The 14,303-nt window shown below is 40.6% G+C and overlaps 1 protein-coding gene and 1 non-coding gene across 2 annotated transcripts in view; one reads left to right on the plus strand and one right to left on the minus strand.

The window, feature by feature from the left end:
* Positions 1–107: 107 nt before the first annotated feature.
* The window catches only part of Flacc1 (flagellum associated containing coiled-coil domains 1), a 54,422-nt gene continuing 40,226 nt past the window's right edge, over positions 108–14,303 (minus strand). Inside the window, 4 exon segments of the mRNA XM_021250244.2 lie at positions 108–874; positions 877–947; positions 10,448–10,557; positions 13,473–13,535. Coding sequence (XP_021105903.2) covers positions 690–874; positions 877–947; positions 10,448–10,557; positions 13,473–13,535 — 429 coding nt within the window. The 3' untranslated portion in view covers positions 108–689.
* LOC147821410 (U4 spliceosomal RNA) lies at positions 4,955–5,089 on the plus strand. Its single transcript, XR_015447094.1, has one exon. It is a non-coding gene; the product is annotated as a U4 spliceosomal RNA (small nuclear RNA).

The following is a 14,303-nucleotide window of genomic DNA, read 5'->3' on the forward strand; positions in this document are numbered from 1 at the left end:
GTTTTCTTCTTTCCAATGCATTTTACAAGTGGAAAACACTTGGGCCCCTGACCTGTTCTACTTGAGCCACCCAACACTGGCTTCTACTGTTGTGTTTTTAACATCTGTGTGAACACTCACAAAATTTAAAGATATTACATTAAAACCAGAATGTTTTCTTCTGACAAATCAGACGGCTTGACAACAGTGACCTTATGCAGCAGAATGGCAACGTCTGACTGGTCAGGCTGCTGTTGGTGGCCACCCATCCCTGTGTTCTGCGATTGTCTTCCTTCCTTACGTCTGCCCCACTGTGTGGGCACTGGGATTCTCATGATGGCTCAGGAAACATAGCTAGGATCATCAGATTCCTCCTCCTGAATCACAGGCACAAGGACACGAGGGAGGTAGGGTGTGGGCACAGTTTCCAGGGAAAAGTTCTGGGATTATATCAATCCACTGTCTGTCTTGTTAGCAAAATACTCCAGGAGGACAAATTATAACCTGCAATAAAGTCAGTGTTCAGGAGGAAGAAGGTTCTCAAATTACTATAGTCTCTTTCTAGTCAAATAGGCAAAAGTGGAAGAGAAAATAGTACCCAGCCCAGAGAAAGCTTCCAGGCAGAGAGAGAGAGCATCACTTTCCAAAGAGTGACAGAAGACATGCAATCGAGATGAGAGTTCAAACACTGCCAGCCTCTCGGAAGAAAGCTAACTGTGACAAATATTGAGCCACGGAGAACTCAACTCATCAAGAGCTTTTCTCAAGAAAGCCCCCCGGGCATTCCCTGAGCCGGCCTGCAGGGCTGGCTCCCACTTCCTTGGCTGTGGAGAACAAAGCTTTTTTAAAGATTCTCCTCTTTTGTCACTACCGTCTTCTAACACGCCTGAGTCACACGAACAGTAACAGAGGTGGACTTCTCAGATGTTCTCTCATAACTCTCTTCATTCTTGGCAATTATCTTTTGGCTGCAAACAGAGCAGAAAGATGTATCACGATGGAGCAGGGTGAGGAGGGCATGGGGTACCTGGCAGGGGAGAAGAGTGTGGCTTCCTTCCTTCCGGAGGGCGCATCGCACTCATTACTTGTAATGGTTTCAGATCTGCTGAGCGGTGCCAGTTGGACGACCAAACTCCCATTTAAGGAATTTTCTTTTCAAATAAGAATTTGCACCTTTTCTTCCTATTTTGAGTTATCGATTATTCATTCTAATCATTGGTACATTTTAGGTATACAATATAATGACATTCATCATTGGAAATTTGCACCTTTACATAGTCTCTCTTGGTTCTTATTTTTCACCCTTGCCCAGCCCTCCCTTCAACCCCTCCAGTCCTCCCTATTTACAAAGATTTTGTTCCTATTTTTCCCTTTTCTCATATTAATCCCATTCCCTTCTATCCTTTCCCCTAGCCCTCCCACTTCCTTCGCCTTTGCCCCTTTTCTTCCTATTTCACATTCCCTATTATACATTTAGTCCTTATTAACACTTTCAGTTTCTCACACCAGAGAAACTATTTGGTATTTATACATGTGTGTCCTATTTATTTAACTTAAGAGTATCGCCTCAATGTGCATCCACTTAGCTATAAATGTCTCTAATTTCTCATTTTTGATGGCTGAGTAGTACTCCATTTTATTTTTTAAAAACCCAATTTTCTTTATCCATTCTCCAGTTGATGGGCATTTGGGCTGTTTCCAAGTTTTAGCTATCACAAACTGTGCTGCTATGAACATGGGTGCACATATATCACTGTGGTATGATTCTTTTAATTCTTTGGGGAAGATCCCCAGCAGTGGAATAGCGGGGTCAAATGGGACTTCCAGTCCTAGTTCTTTGAGGTATCTCCATACTCGTTTCCACAGTGGTTGCACCAGTCTACACTCCCACCAGTAGTGGAGCAGGGTTCCTCTTTCCCCACAGCCCCGCCAGCATTTCTTATTGGTTGATTTCATGATAGCAGCCATTCTTTCTGGAGTGAGGTGGAATCTCAGCATTGTTTTCATTTGCATCTCTCGAATGACCAGTGCTGTTGAACATTTTTTCATGTATTTATTTGCTATTTCTACTTCTTTGTCTGAGAAATGTCTGTTCATTTCAGATGCCCATTTTCGGATTGGGTCTTTAAATTTGGGAGGTCTGAGCTTTTTAAGTTCTTTATAGATTTGAGATAGTAGACCTTTGTCTGAGGAAGAGCAAGTGAAGATTTTTTCCCCACATTGTGGGTTGTCTCTTCACACTGCTGGTGGTTTCTCTTGCTGTGCAGAAGCCTTTTAATAAGAAGAGATCCCACTTGTTGATTGTTTGTGCTAGTTCACGGGCAACTGAGGTTTTGTTCATAAAATCTTTTCCTACACTGATGTCTTCAAGGGTTCTACCTAACCTCTGTTCCAACTGATTCAGAGTTTCTATTTTAATATTTAGATCTTTAATCCATTTTGATTTCAGTTTAGTGCATGGTGAGAGATACAGGTCTACTTTTAATCTCAAAGGGGTAGGGGTAGTGGGAGGGGCAGGGGAAAGGAAAGAAGGGAAAGGAAAAATGCTGAGAAATGGAAAAAATGGAAATAAAGTCTTTGTAAATAGGGAAGGGTGGAGGGGGTGAAGGGAGGGCTAGGAATGGGGAAAAAATAAGAACCAAGATGCATTATGTAAAGGTACAATCCCAATGAGAAATGTAATTGTGTTGTTTACCTAAAATGTACCAATAAAAGAATTTAATTAAAAAAAATTTGCATTGGTGAATATTAGTTACACAGATGAATGGATTTTATTTTGGCAGATTTGGACATGCAAGTAACAGACTTTGATCATTTCTGCCCCTGTAACACCTGTCTGTGCCTCCCCTTCCTTCTTGGTTCCTCCCCCTCTCTACTGGGCACCCCTCTGCCTTCATGCCCCCCTTAGAGAAAACATGCAATGGAAAACATGCCACACGTGTCTTTCTGAGCTGGGCTGATTTTGCTTAACACGATGATCTCCAATTCCATCCATGTTTGTGCATATGATGATTCCATTCTTCTTGTCTTTTGTGTTTAATATGATTGTTAGCATTTTTCATTTTATTATTAGTGTCTATTAATTTTACAAAATATTGGGTTTCAATGAGTTTCCCTATTCCTTGCTCCACACCTCTTTCCTTCCACCTTGCTCCCTTCCTCTTATCTATTAATAGTTTGTCTTATGCTTTCATGTCATCCTTAGAATCCACGACAGGGAGAATGTGCAACATTTGTCTTTCTGAGTCTGGCTTATTTCGCTCAACATGATGGTCTGCGGATCCATCCATTTCCTTTAAAATGTCGAAGTTTCATTCTTCTTTATGGTGAAATAATATACCATTGTATATATACACATTTTCTTTATCCATTCATCTGTTCATGGGCACCCAGGATGGTTCCCTGTCTTGGGTATTTATTACAAATTGTGCTACAATAAACGTGGACATGGAGGTGTCCCTATGGTACATTGACTTTAATTCTCTCTAATGCATACCGAGGAGTGGTATAGTTGAATCAAATGGTAGCTCTGTTTAGTTTTTTGAGGAACATCTATTCGGATTTCCACAGTGGCTATATACTAGTTTACATTCCTATCAGGATTTAATGCCTTTTTATATTCTTGATGATAGCCATACTGATGGGGGTGGGAGGGACTCTCAAGTAGTTTGATTTGCATTTCCCTAATGTCTAAAGATGTTGCATATTTTTTCATAGACTTTTTGGCCATTTGTACTTCTTTTGAGATGGTTCTATTCAGTCCATGTGCCCATTTATTTATTGGAGTATTTGGTTTTTTGGTGTTAAGCATTTGAGTTCTTCATATATTCTAGGTATTAATCCTTTGTCAGAAGAATAGCCGGCAAAGATTTTCTCCCATTCTGTAGACTGCCTCTTCACTCTATTAGTTGTTTGCCTTGCTGTACAGAAAGTTTTTAATTCCATGTAGTCCCATTTGTTGATTCTTGATATTTCCCGTGCTGTTGCAGTCTTATTCAGGAAGTCTTTGCCTGTGTCTGTGGCTTCAAGTGTTTCCCCTGTCTTTTCTTTTAGCAGTTTCAAAGTTTCAGGTCTTATGTCTAAGTCTTTTATCCATTTTTAATTGATTTTTTACAGGGTAGGAGATAGGATCTGTTAGCCTTCCACCAGTGGCTATCCAGTTTCCCAGCAGCATTTGTTAAGGATGCAGTCTTTTCTCCAGCATACATTTTCGGCACCCTTGAGCAGAGTCAGATGGCTAGTTTCAAGGCTGTGGTTCTCTAATAGCTACTCTGCTCCACTGGTCTATGGGTCTATTTTTGTGCCAGCACCATGCTGTTTTTATTATGATGGCTTTGTACTATAACTTGTTTTACTGGGGGTTTTTTGTTTGAGAAAGGGTCTCAATATGTAGCCCAGGCTGGCCTTGAACTCACAGTGATCCTCCTGCCTCAGCCTCCCAAGTGCTGGGATTACAGGTGTGTACCACTGGGCCCAGCTCTCATTTGAAGTATTGTGCTGGCCATCCATTCTTTATACTAAGGATTGCTTTGACTATTCTGGGTCTTTATTGTTTCTATGTGAATTCTAGGATTTATTTTTTCTGGCCTGTGAAGAATGTCATTGGTATTCTGATTGGGATTGGATTGAATCTGTGGATCATTTTTGGTAATGTGGCCATTTTAACAGTATTAATTCTTCTAATGCATGAACATAGGAGGTCTTTCCTATCTTTTTTTTTTTTTTTTTTTGGTACTGGGGATCGAACTCAGGACCTCGTGCTTGCGAGGCAGGCGCAGCACCACTGAGCCACATCCCTGGCGCTCCATCTCCTATTGTCTTCTTTATTTCTTTAGTGTTCTGAAACTTTCATTGTAGAGTGGTCTTTTACCTACTCGATTATATTGATCCCTAGGTCTTTCATTTTTTGAAGCTATTGTGAATGTAATTGTTTTCTTGATTTTTTTTCTTGGCTGGTCCATTATTGGTGTATAGAAGTTTTGCTCAGGGGCAGTATTATAGCCAATGAAGTTTATCTAAGGTATAATTATTGCTAATTGAAAACATTATTGGTGTATAGAAAAAGCAACTGATTTTTTTAATGTTGATTTTGTATCCTGCTACTTTGCTGAATTTATTAACTGTAAAAGTCTTTTTTTTTTTTTTTTTTGGTACCGGGGATGGAACTCAAGCCCTTGTGGTTGAGAGGCAGGCGGTGGAACCACTGAGCTAAATCCCTGGCCCCTGTAAAAGTCTTTTGATGGAGTCTTCTAAGTAGGAAGATCATACTGTCTGCAGACAAGGGTAATTTGACTGCTTCCTTTCCTATATGCATCCATTTATTTATTTCTCTTGTCTAATTGTTTTAGCTAAAATTTCAAGTGCTATATTGGCTAGGAGTCGTGAGAGTGTTCATCCTTGCCTTATTCTTGATTTAGAGAAAATGCTTTCAGTTTTTCCCCATTCAGAAAATGCTGGCTGTGGGTTTTGGCCTGTACTATATTGAAATATGATCTTTTAATACCTAGTTTCTTCAGGACTTTTATCATGAAGGGAGGTCGAATTTTGTCTAAGACCTTTTCTACATCAATTGAGATAATTTTTTTTATCCTTGATTCTATTTATGTGGTGTGTTAGGTTTGTTGATTTGTGTACGTTGGCCTATCCTTGCAACTCTGGAATAAAAGCAACTTAGTCATGGTACATGATTTTTTGAATGTGTTGTTGAATTTGGTTTGTGAGTATTAAGGATTTTTGCATCTATGTTCATCAAGGATATTGGCCTATAATATTTTGCATTTGGTGTTAGGGTTATATTGCCCTTGCAGAACGAGTTTGGAAGCATCCCTTCCCTGTCTGTTTCACAGAATAGTCTGAGGAGCATTGGCACAAGGTTCTTAGAGCTCTGGTAAGATTGAGTAGTGAACCTTCTGGCTCTGGGCTTTTCTTTATTCAGAGACTTCTTGTTACATCTTCAATTTCATTGCTTAAAATTGATCTGATTAGGTTTTTCATATCTTCTTGGATCAGTGTTGGTAGGTTATATACGTCTAGAAATTTAGTAATGTTTTCCAGATTCTCCAATTTATTAGAAGATAGGTTTTCAAAATAGTGGTGTCTGTTATAACATCTTCTTTTTCATCCCTAATTGTATGATTTGGGTGTTCTTGCTCTTTTGGTTAGTTTGGCTAAGGGTTTAATCAATCTTGTTTTACCTTTTTGAAGAACCAATTCTTTATTTTATTGTATTGTTCTTTTAGTCTCTATCTCATTAATTTCAACTCTGATAAGTGTTATTTCTTTCCTTCTGTTGGTTTTTATTTTGGTTTGTTCTTGTTTTTCTAAGATCTTGAGGTATATCATTAGGTTGTTTAAGATCTCTCTGATTTTTTAAATGTAGATAGTTATAGCTATTAAATTTTCTTCTTAGAAGTGCCTTTTCTGTATCCCAGTTGCTGGTACAGTGGTATCTCGGTTCATGAACTTAATTCATTCCACAGTTCTGGGCTAATGTGGCCTTGTTTGTGTTCAAGTTAGAAAGATGGTTGTGGTGGTGTTTGTCACCGGATGCATGTTTTGCAAACAAAAACAAAACTTTACCAAACACTTGTTTGTGAACCAAACTGTTTGCAAACAAAAGTGATCATGAACTGAGGCACTACTGTGTATTATATTTTAATTTTCATTTGATTCTAGAAATTCTTAAATTTCTTCCCTGATTTCATCAGTGACTCACTGTTCATTTAAAAGTGAATTGTTCAGGGCCAGGGATTTAGCTCAGTGGTTCCGCTGCCTGCCTCGCAGGTGCAAGGTCCCAAGTTTGATTCCTGGTACCAAAAGAAGTGAATTGTTCAATCTGTATGTGTCTGTCTAGTTTCTCTTGCTGATTTCTAGTTTCATTCCATTATGATCAGATAAGTGGAATAAATTATTTCAATTTTTTGTATTTGTTAAAGTTTGTTTTATGGCCTAAAATACCTATTTTGGAGAACATTCCATGAACCACTGAGAAGACTGTGTATTGTGGAGTTGGATGTAATGTTCTGTAGACATCTGTTAAGTCCATTTGGTCTACAAGATAGTTTACTTCTGATGTTGCTTTGTTGATTTTTAATCTGGATAACTTATAAGTGAGAGTGGAGTATCAAAGCCACCCACTATTATTGTATTGAGATTTATGTGTCTTTTCTGTCAAGTAGTATTTGCTTTATGAAATTAGGGCACCAATATTTGGTGCATATATATTTACAATTGTTACACTGCTTGCTGGATTGTTCCCTTTACCACTATGTAGTGGCCTTGTTTGTCATGTCTTATAGTCTGCCTTGTGAGTGCACGCTTTTGGATTCCACTTGTATGAAATATTGTTTTCCATCATTTCACTTTCAGTTTCTGTTTTTCTTTGCTAGTGAAATGCTAGTTTTCTTTTCTTTTCAGTTTCTTTGTTTTTCTTTCCAGCGAGCAGCAGAGTGGGGTCTTGTTTTTTACTCCATTCTGCCAGTCTTTGTCTTAATTGGAAAATTAGCTGTCTTAATTGGAAAACTTATTTACATTTAGGGTTATTATAGAAGCATATGTACTAATCCCTGTCATTTGGGGGGTTTTTTTCTTAATATTTGATTCTTTCCTAATTCTCAATACTTTATTTACTCTCCTTCTGCATGTAGGATTCCTTTCTATAGCTTCTGCAATGTTGGCTCACTCGTCATCAATTTCTGTGGTGCATGCTTATCCTGGAACGTTTCTCCTTCAGTTTTGAAGAATAGCTTTGCTGGATACAGTAATCAAGGTTGGCAGTTATTTTCTTTCAGAACTGGAAATACATCATTCCATCCTCTCATGGTCTTTAGGGTTTCTGCAGAGGAGTCTGCAGTTACTTGGATGGATCTGCCTCTATAAGGGCCTTTGTGCTTTCCTCTTGCAGCTTTCAATATTCTCTTCTTGTTCTGTACTCTTGGCATTTTAATTGTAAGGTGACATGGGGAGGTTCTTTTCTGGTCATGACTATTTGGGGTTCTAAGTGCCTCCTGTATCCAGATATCTATATATTTTACAAGACTTGGAAGTTTTCTGTTATTATTTTATTAAATGAAATTTCTATGCCCTTACTCTGAACCTCAGTACTCTTTTTCTACACTCAAAATTCATAAGTTTGGTGTTTTAACTATGGTCCAGAATTCTTGAGTGTTTTGTTTATAATTTCTTGCTTTTTTTATTAGTGTCTGAATGTAATAATTCCTCAACCTTATCTTTGACCCTTGAAATTCTGTATTCTGCTTGATTTTGTCTATTGGAGAGGTTTTTTCCATTGTGTTTTTCATTTGACCTATTGTGCTTTGCACTTCCAAGTCTGTTTAGCTCTTCTTCAAAATCTCGCCCTTTATTGAATTGCTCTTTCCTATCCTTCATTGTCTTTCTTAATTCATTCAGCTGGATTTTTTTTGTATCCTCTTTGAAGTCATTAATCATTTATCAATCACCTTTTTTAATTCCTTGTCTAGAATTTTATCCATGTTGATATCTTTGTATTCAATTACTGATGAATTTTGGACATTGGTGGAGTCCTGTTGTCTTGTTTTTCATACTTCTTGTGCTTCTATATTGAGATTTGTGCTTCTGTTGGGACGGATATCTCCTACACTTTTATTGAGAGTCTGCTTAGTGTTCAGCCTTCTTTTACATGCTTGATCTTCAGCACCACTCAGAGAAAAGAAAAAACCCACAGCAGTGATGGTGACACAAGGACACACCAGGTATTGACACAGAGCAGAAACAAATAAAAGCAACAATTATGTCACGATTTGTAATAGAAAAAAATAAACCAGGCTAAAAATTAATAAAGATTAAAAGTAGTAACAATAATAAATGGAGAGGCGGGGAAAAGAAAAAAATGGAAGAAGTAAATTTTTGTAAAAGATGAGAAAGAAGAGAAAATGTAAAAATTAAAAATCCAATGAAAGAATAAAAAATAACTAGAATTAGGTGAAAGTGACAAAAAAACGAACACACGAGAAAAATAAGAAGAAAGTCCCACGAGAAACGAGACCCAAAGGTGTGCGTCCACCCGCTGTGCCCAGGGACACTGAGTCCCGACCGCCCCGCTGCCGGCTCCAGGCCTGGCCCCAGGGTCTCGGGGTTCGCGTCCTGCTGCGCACCCGAGCTCTCTCCTGTGGGCTCAAGAGGTTCCCCCTTGCTCGGACGCCCTGTCCGAACCCCCGGTGCGGCAGGCGTCCACACAGAGGCCCGGGGTGGGTGGGGAAGCAAGAGCTCGCTGGGTCCTGCACTGGCCGAGCAGCAAGAGGCCGATGCCGCTGCTCCCTGCGAGCCGCAGGCCCTGGGAGCGGCTGGTCTGTGGCTTCCATTCCAGGTAGCTCAGTCTTGGACCGCAGACCCCTCTCCGATGTCTGCGACGGCGACCGCACTGTCGGTACAGTAAGACCCAGGCTGAACTTGCAGCCTGAGGTAACCACGAGCTTTTCCTGGGCCCAGTGCTGCCAATCCATTATTTCTGGGGCTGCCGGCCCTGTCCCCACTCACCTATTTCTGCAGCGTGGTCTCCCCACCCTGGGAGCGGGGGTTAGCATTCCAAACTGCTTCTCCTCTTCTCTATGATGTTTAGCTTTCCTCTTGGCTTTTTCTTGATTTCTGGAGTTCTTTCTCCTCACTAAGTAATTCTCCAGATGTTTTGGTTCCAGGTCCCAGAGAGGCTTGGTCTACTGCTCGTTTCTAATCTGCCATCTTGAGCCTCTTATTCTTCTTTATGGCAGTGTAATAGTCCATAGTATATGTTTATAACACATTCTTCTTTACCCATTCATCTATTGACAGGCACTAGGCTGATTCCATAGCTTAGTGATTGTGAAGTAAGCCACAGTAAACATGAGTGTGCAGGTATTTCTACAGTATTCTGATTTGACTTCTTTTGAGAATATTCCAAGGAGCGGTATAACTGAATGAGACAGTACCTCTTTTTTTAGTTTTCTGAAGAACTGCAATACTGATTTACATAGTGACTATATTACTCTACATTCCCCTGTGAAAAATTTTCTACTGAATCAATGAATAAGCTTCCTATAGTAAAGTATTGGCCAAAATTTCTTTGATTTCAGATGTATCTTCAGGTAACAGTACATCGGAAGTTGGCTCATAGGAGCCAGAAGCAGCTGCATCTAAGGGTAAATCACTAACTTGGAAACCACCAAACCCTCAGGAAAGGTAGACCTAAAAAGCAACACTCAGACAGAGAATAAATAATCTCAGAAATTACAGGTGAGCTTCCTGTGTCATTTTGAAGACAAAAAGAGGCACAGTAAGGGGGAGAAGCCCAGCCCATCCCCAGTGAGCAGCATGAGCTCTGCAGGAGACACGTGGCCCGCTCAGTGAGGTGGACCTCCCCGAAGAGCACCTGGTTTACCTTCCCCACCCACTCCTCTCTCAAACACCTCCCACTCCTGGGATGGCTCAGCCATCCAGGCAGCAGCATCCGCACCTTAGGTGAATGTTCTCTTCCGTAAGATTCTGTATGGTGCACTTGTACTTGTCTTCAAGCTCAGCAAGCTTGCTCTGCAACGTTTTCTCTAAGTTTCCCACTGCAGCTTTCTGAAAGACATATGTTTTGGTAGCTGCCTTCCCCAGGGACACCCAGGGTAGTCACCAGACAGCAGAGCAAGATACTTTGCATCCTCCAGCCCTGCCTCACCCCACCAGGAGTCACCTCTCTCTGGAGTTCCAGCTGGGTTTGGTAAAGGTTTGTGTTGAGTGACTCCAGAATAAGGGCTTGTGCATGCAACTCTTCCTCTATGATCTGCACAAAAGAAAATCTTCAGGACATCATGCAGACATCTGCCTGTTTATTCTCTTTTCCTGGACACCTGGATGAGAATGCAGCTCGCCAACTTAGCTCCTCCTTCTCCTGTACCATGCCCAGGCACCCAGGCACCAGCCCTCTCCATCTCTCCTGCCTGTCCCTTCCCTTCAGCTCACTGTCATCGCTGCAAAGCCACCTCTCCTCAGAGCTGCAGCAGACGTCACAATGGCCATCCCTTCACTGAATGTCTTTACTAAGTGCCTACTACTCATTCCAACTATCTGACACCCCAGAAAAGGTGAATTTCCTGGGACCAATAAATAAATAAATAAATAAGTGATTTCCAGAAGTTAAGAGGGGAAGTGAGGGATGACAGGTGGATGGAGCATAGGGCACTTTTAGGGCAGTGAAATTCCCGTGACACAGAGTGGCGGGTAAGATGGTGTATTAGGCAGAGCCCATTGTACACAGTGCACAACAGTGAAAATGAATGTAAATTCTGGACTGTAGTCAATAATATGCATCAGTATTGGCTGTTAACTGTACCAATGTATCACTCTAAGGGTTATATAACTTAACCCTATGTAAGATGTTAATAACAGGGGAAACTATGGGGCAGGTGAATGTGTGAGGGGGAGATATGAGAACTCTCTATTCTTCCTGCCCTATGAACTATGACAACAGTGGGACACCAATCACATGACAGGGCAACATGGGTTGGAGTGCACTGCTTCCAGATCCATGTGCTGCCTCTGGCCTAGGAGGAAATAAACACACTCTTGGGCATGGTGTAGAAGTCTCCCGTGGATGTGTTTCAGAAGACAGTCTCATTTCCTTTACCTAAACTGCTTCTTGTGGGACTGTGGGGGACTGGGCCAGAGCCACTGTGAGAACTGTTCTGAGATTCTTGGAAGGCTGGGTTCCCTGTCCCATATCTTCTGAGCAAACCCAAATGCCATATTGTAACCATCTGATAGGAGAAATTCCAAGGCACCCCAATGTTCAGGTTGTGGCTTGGGGACTGCTGCCTGTTTTTAGCCAGATATATAGTAAGAATTGGGAGCAAAAAGCAGAGCAGAAGTTTTTTTTTTTTTGGTAGCAGGAATTGAACTCTGGTCCTTGAGCTTGTGCAGCAGGAGGCAAACCCACTGAGCTAAATCCCCGGCTAGCAGAAGTATTTTTAAAAACTTAAATTTCGGTCCAGAAAGAACCACCTGTCAAGTTGGACAAAGGAGGTGTGGTTGCTGAAGAGATTAACACTATTTAAAAAGAAACCAAGGAGGGCTGGGGATTTAGCTCAGTGGTGCCACACCTGCCTTGCAAGTGCAAGGTCCTGAGCACTATCCCTGGTACCAACAAGAAAAAAACCAAAGACATTGAATTGGAACAAGAAGAAAGGTGCCTTTAGGGCCTCTCAAGAATCAGCAAGATCCCAACCTTTGCTGGTTCAAGGGTGTAAAAAATATAAACCTTTCATTTAAGAAGAGCTCCTGAGTCACTTCCTCAAGAAATGTCTACCAGGAAATTGGTTCCCAGGATTTATTGTCCTCAGCCATCCAGGCACTCCCAGGCCATGGCAGCCAACCATTGTGGCATCCACGTGATGCTGGCCGTTCAGACATACAGAATACAAGAGTTATAGGGTCAGGGAGGCTTCCACCCAGATTTCAAAGGAAAGCAAGGAGCCCCTGAGAGGAGGATGTGGGAAGTTGTGGGAATGAAGCTGAATGAAGCTGTCGGGAAAACCTAGCACTACAGTAGGAAGCTTTAATTCTGACTAGTAAAGCTTAAAAGTAAGGCTGGAAAGGATCAATCTGTTCCCAAGTAACTTAACTGTATTCCAGAACAAAGCTCAGGAATATTTAAAGAAATATAAAAATATTCAGCACCTAGCAAGGAAAAGTCCACAATGGCTGGTATCCAATAAAAATTACAAATAAGAAAATATGACCATAAATGAGGGCAAAAAATCAACTCATAGACCCTAAAATGATACAAGTGATAGAATTAGTATCATACTCATTAAAACATGACAAGCTCATTAAAGCAGTTACTAGGATGGGTCTACCTAACTCCAAAGCCAGCTCCTTTACCTTGTAGGACACTGTGGTCCATTTGCCTCTCAATAACGCTGCCCCACACTGGCTCTAAGATGTCCTTCCTCATCACCCTTCACAATGGGTACTTCCTTCCCAAACACATCCATTTTGGATCCAGATTAAATTCTCAGTGAAGAAAGGACCACAGAACACTCTGTAGGTTTGAACTGCTTCTCTTTAGATGTCCTCGCAAAGTGCCCCGTGTGTTGCAGCAGAACAGAGTCCCGTGCAGAAGTTGTCATGTGTGAGGTTCATCAGAGACTGGAGACAGGCAAGGGAAGCTTTAAAGGGAAGGGCGAGCATTTTCTAATCTAAGATGCTTCTGTGGTTTAAGTGTGGCTGGAATACAAGTTATCCAACATTGATGATGATGCAGTATATTGGTGATACAGAGTTCAAAGCCGGCTCTCAGAAAGGCAGTATTGTTTTTGCTTTACAGACAGTTCTAAAATCCTCTCCAAGTTGTTAAATCTAGCATATTTAGCCTTAGGTCTTCCATTTTTAAGTTGGGTTTGGGAAAATTATCATAGATTCCACTTTTCTGAGAGTGTATCATTTTACTGATCTTTGTAAAATACCTTTTTCACAGGGAAGGATGAACAACTTACCTCTTTGGTCTTCCTCATCTCTTGTAATTGCATTGTGTCCCTTTCATGTTATTTCAATAGCTCCTAAAAACATTTTTATTTGGACAAAGTCAGCACTGTGGTTCTGGATTTTCTTTGAGAGAATTAAGAAAACTAGTAGAGGATTCACAAATATAATATTTACAAAAGCTTAGACATTGGTATTATAACACACATATTATCAACAAATATATGACATTTTGAAGTTAAATAATGAAAATCCCATTTTCAAACTTATCACACTGACAAATGTTAAAAGAAATTATATTTTCATCAAAAGCTTTTCTTAAACCATTGTACAGATTCAATACTGCGAAGAATTCAATTCTGCACAGATTGATCTTTTTTGCCATGTAATCCACGTCAAAATATCAGTACTATTTTTTTTACAAGGTCTCACTCTCTAATTGAGGCTGGCCTTGAACTCACTATGTAGCCCAGGCTGGCCTCAAATTCACGGTGATCCTCCTGCCTCAGGCTCCCAAGTGCTGGGATTACCAATGTGCACCTCACGCCAGGAGTACCAGGACTTTCTTGACAAGTACTTCAAACTTGATAAACTAGTTCTAAAGTTTATATGACAATACAAAGGATATAGGAGTGGTAAAATAATCTTGAGGAACAATAGCAAAGTTAGATGATCTTCACTACTCTGTTTCAAGTTACAGTAGTTAAGGCAATGTGTTCTTGGACAAAGTGTGGACAAATAGCGCAATGGACCAGAAGGGAGAGTCTTGTTCTCACTTCTAAAGATGCCTAGGCACCGCAGTGGGGGAAAGGAAAGGTTTTCAAAAAATGGTGCCAGAACACAGG

The sequence above is a fragment of the Heterocephalus glaber genome, unplaced genomic scaffold (genome assembly GCF_053883595.1).
Source record: "Heterocephalus glaber isolate CG9 unplaced genomic scaffold, H.glaber_assembly_v1.0 deba00001743, whole genome shotgun sequence".
In the NCBI taxonomy this organism is placed as follows: domain Eukaryota; kingdom Metazoa; phylum Chordata; class Mammalia; order Rodentia; family Bathyergidae; genus Heterocephalus; species Heterocephalus glaber.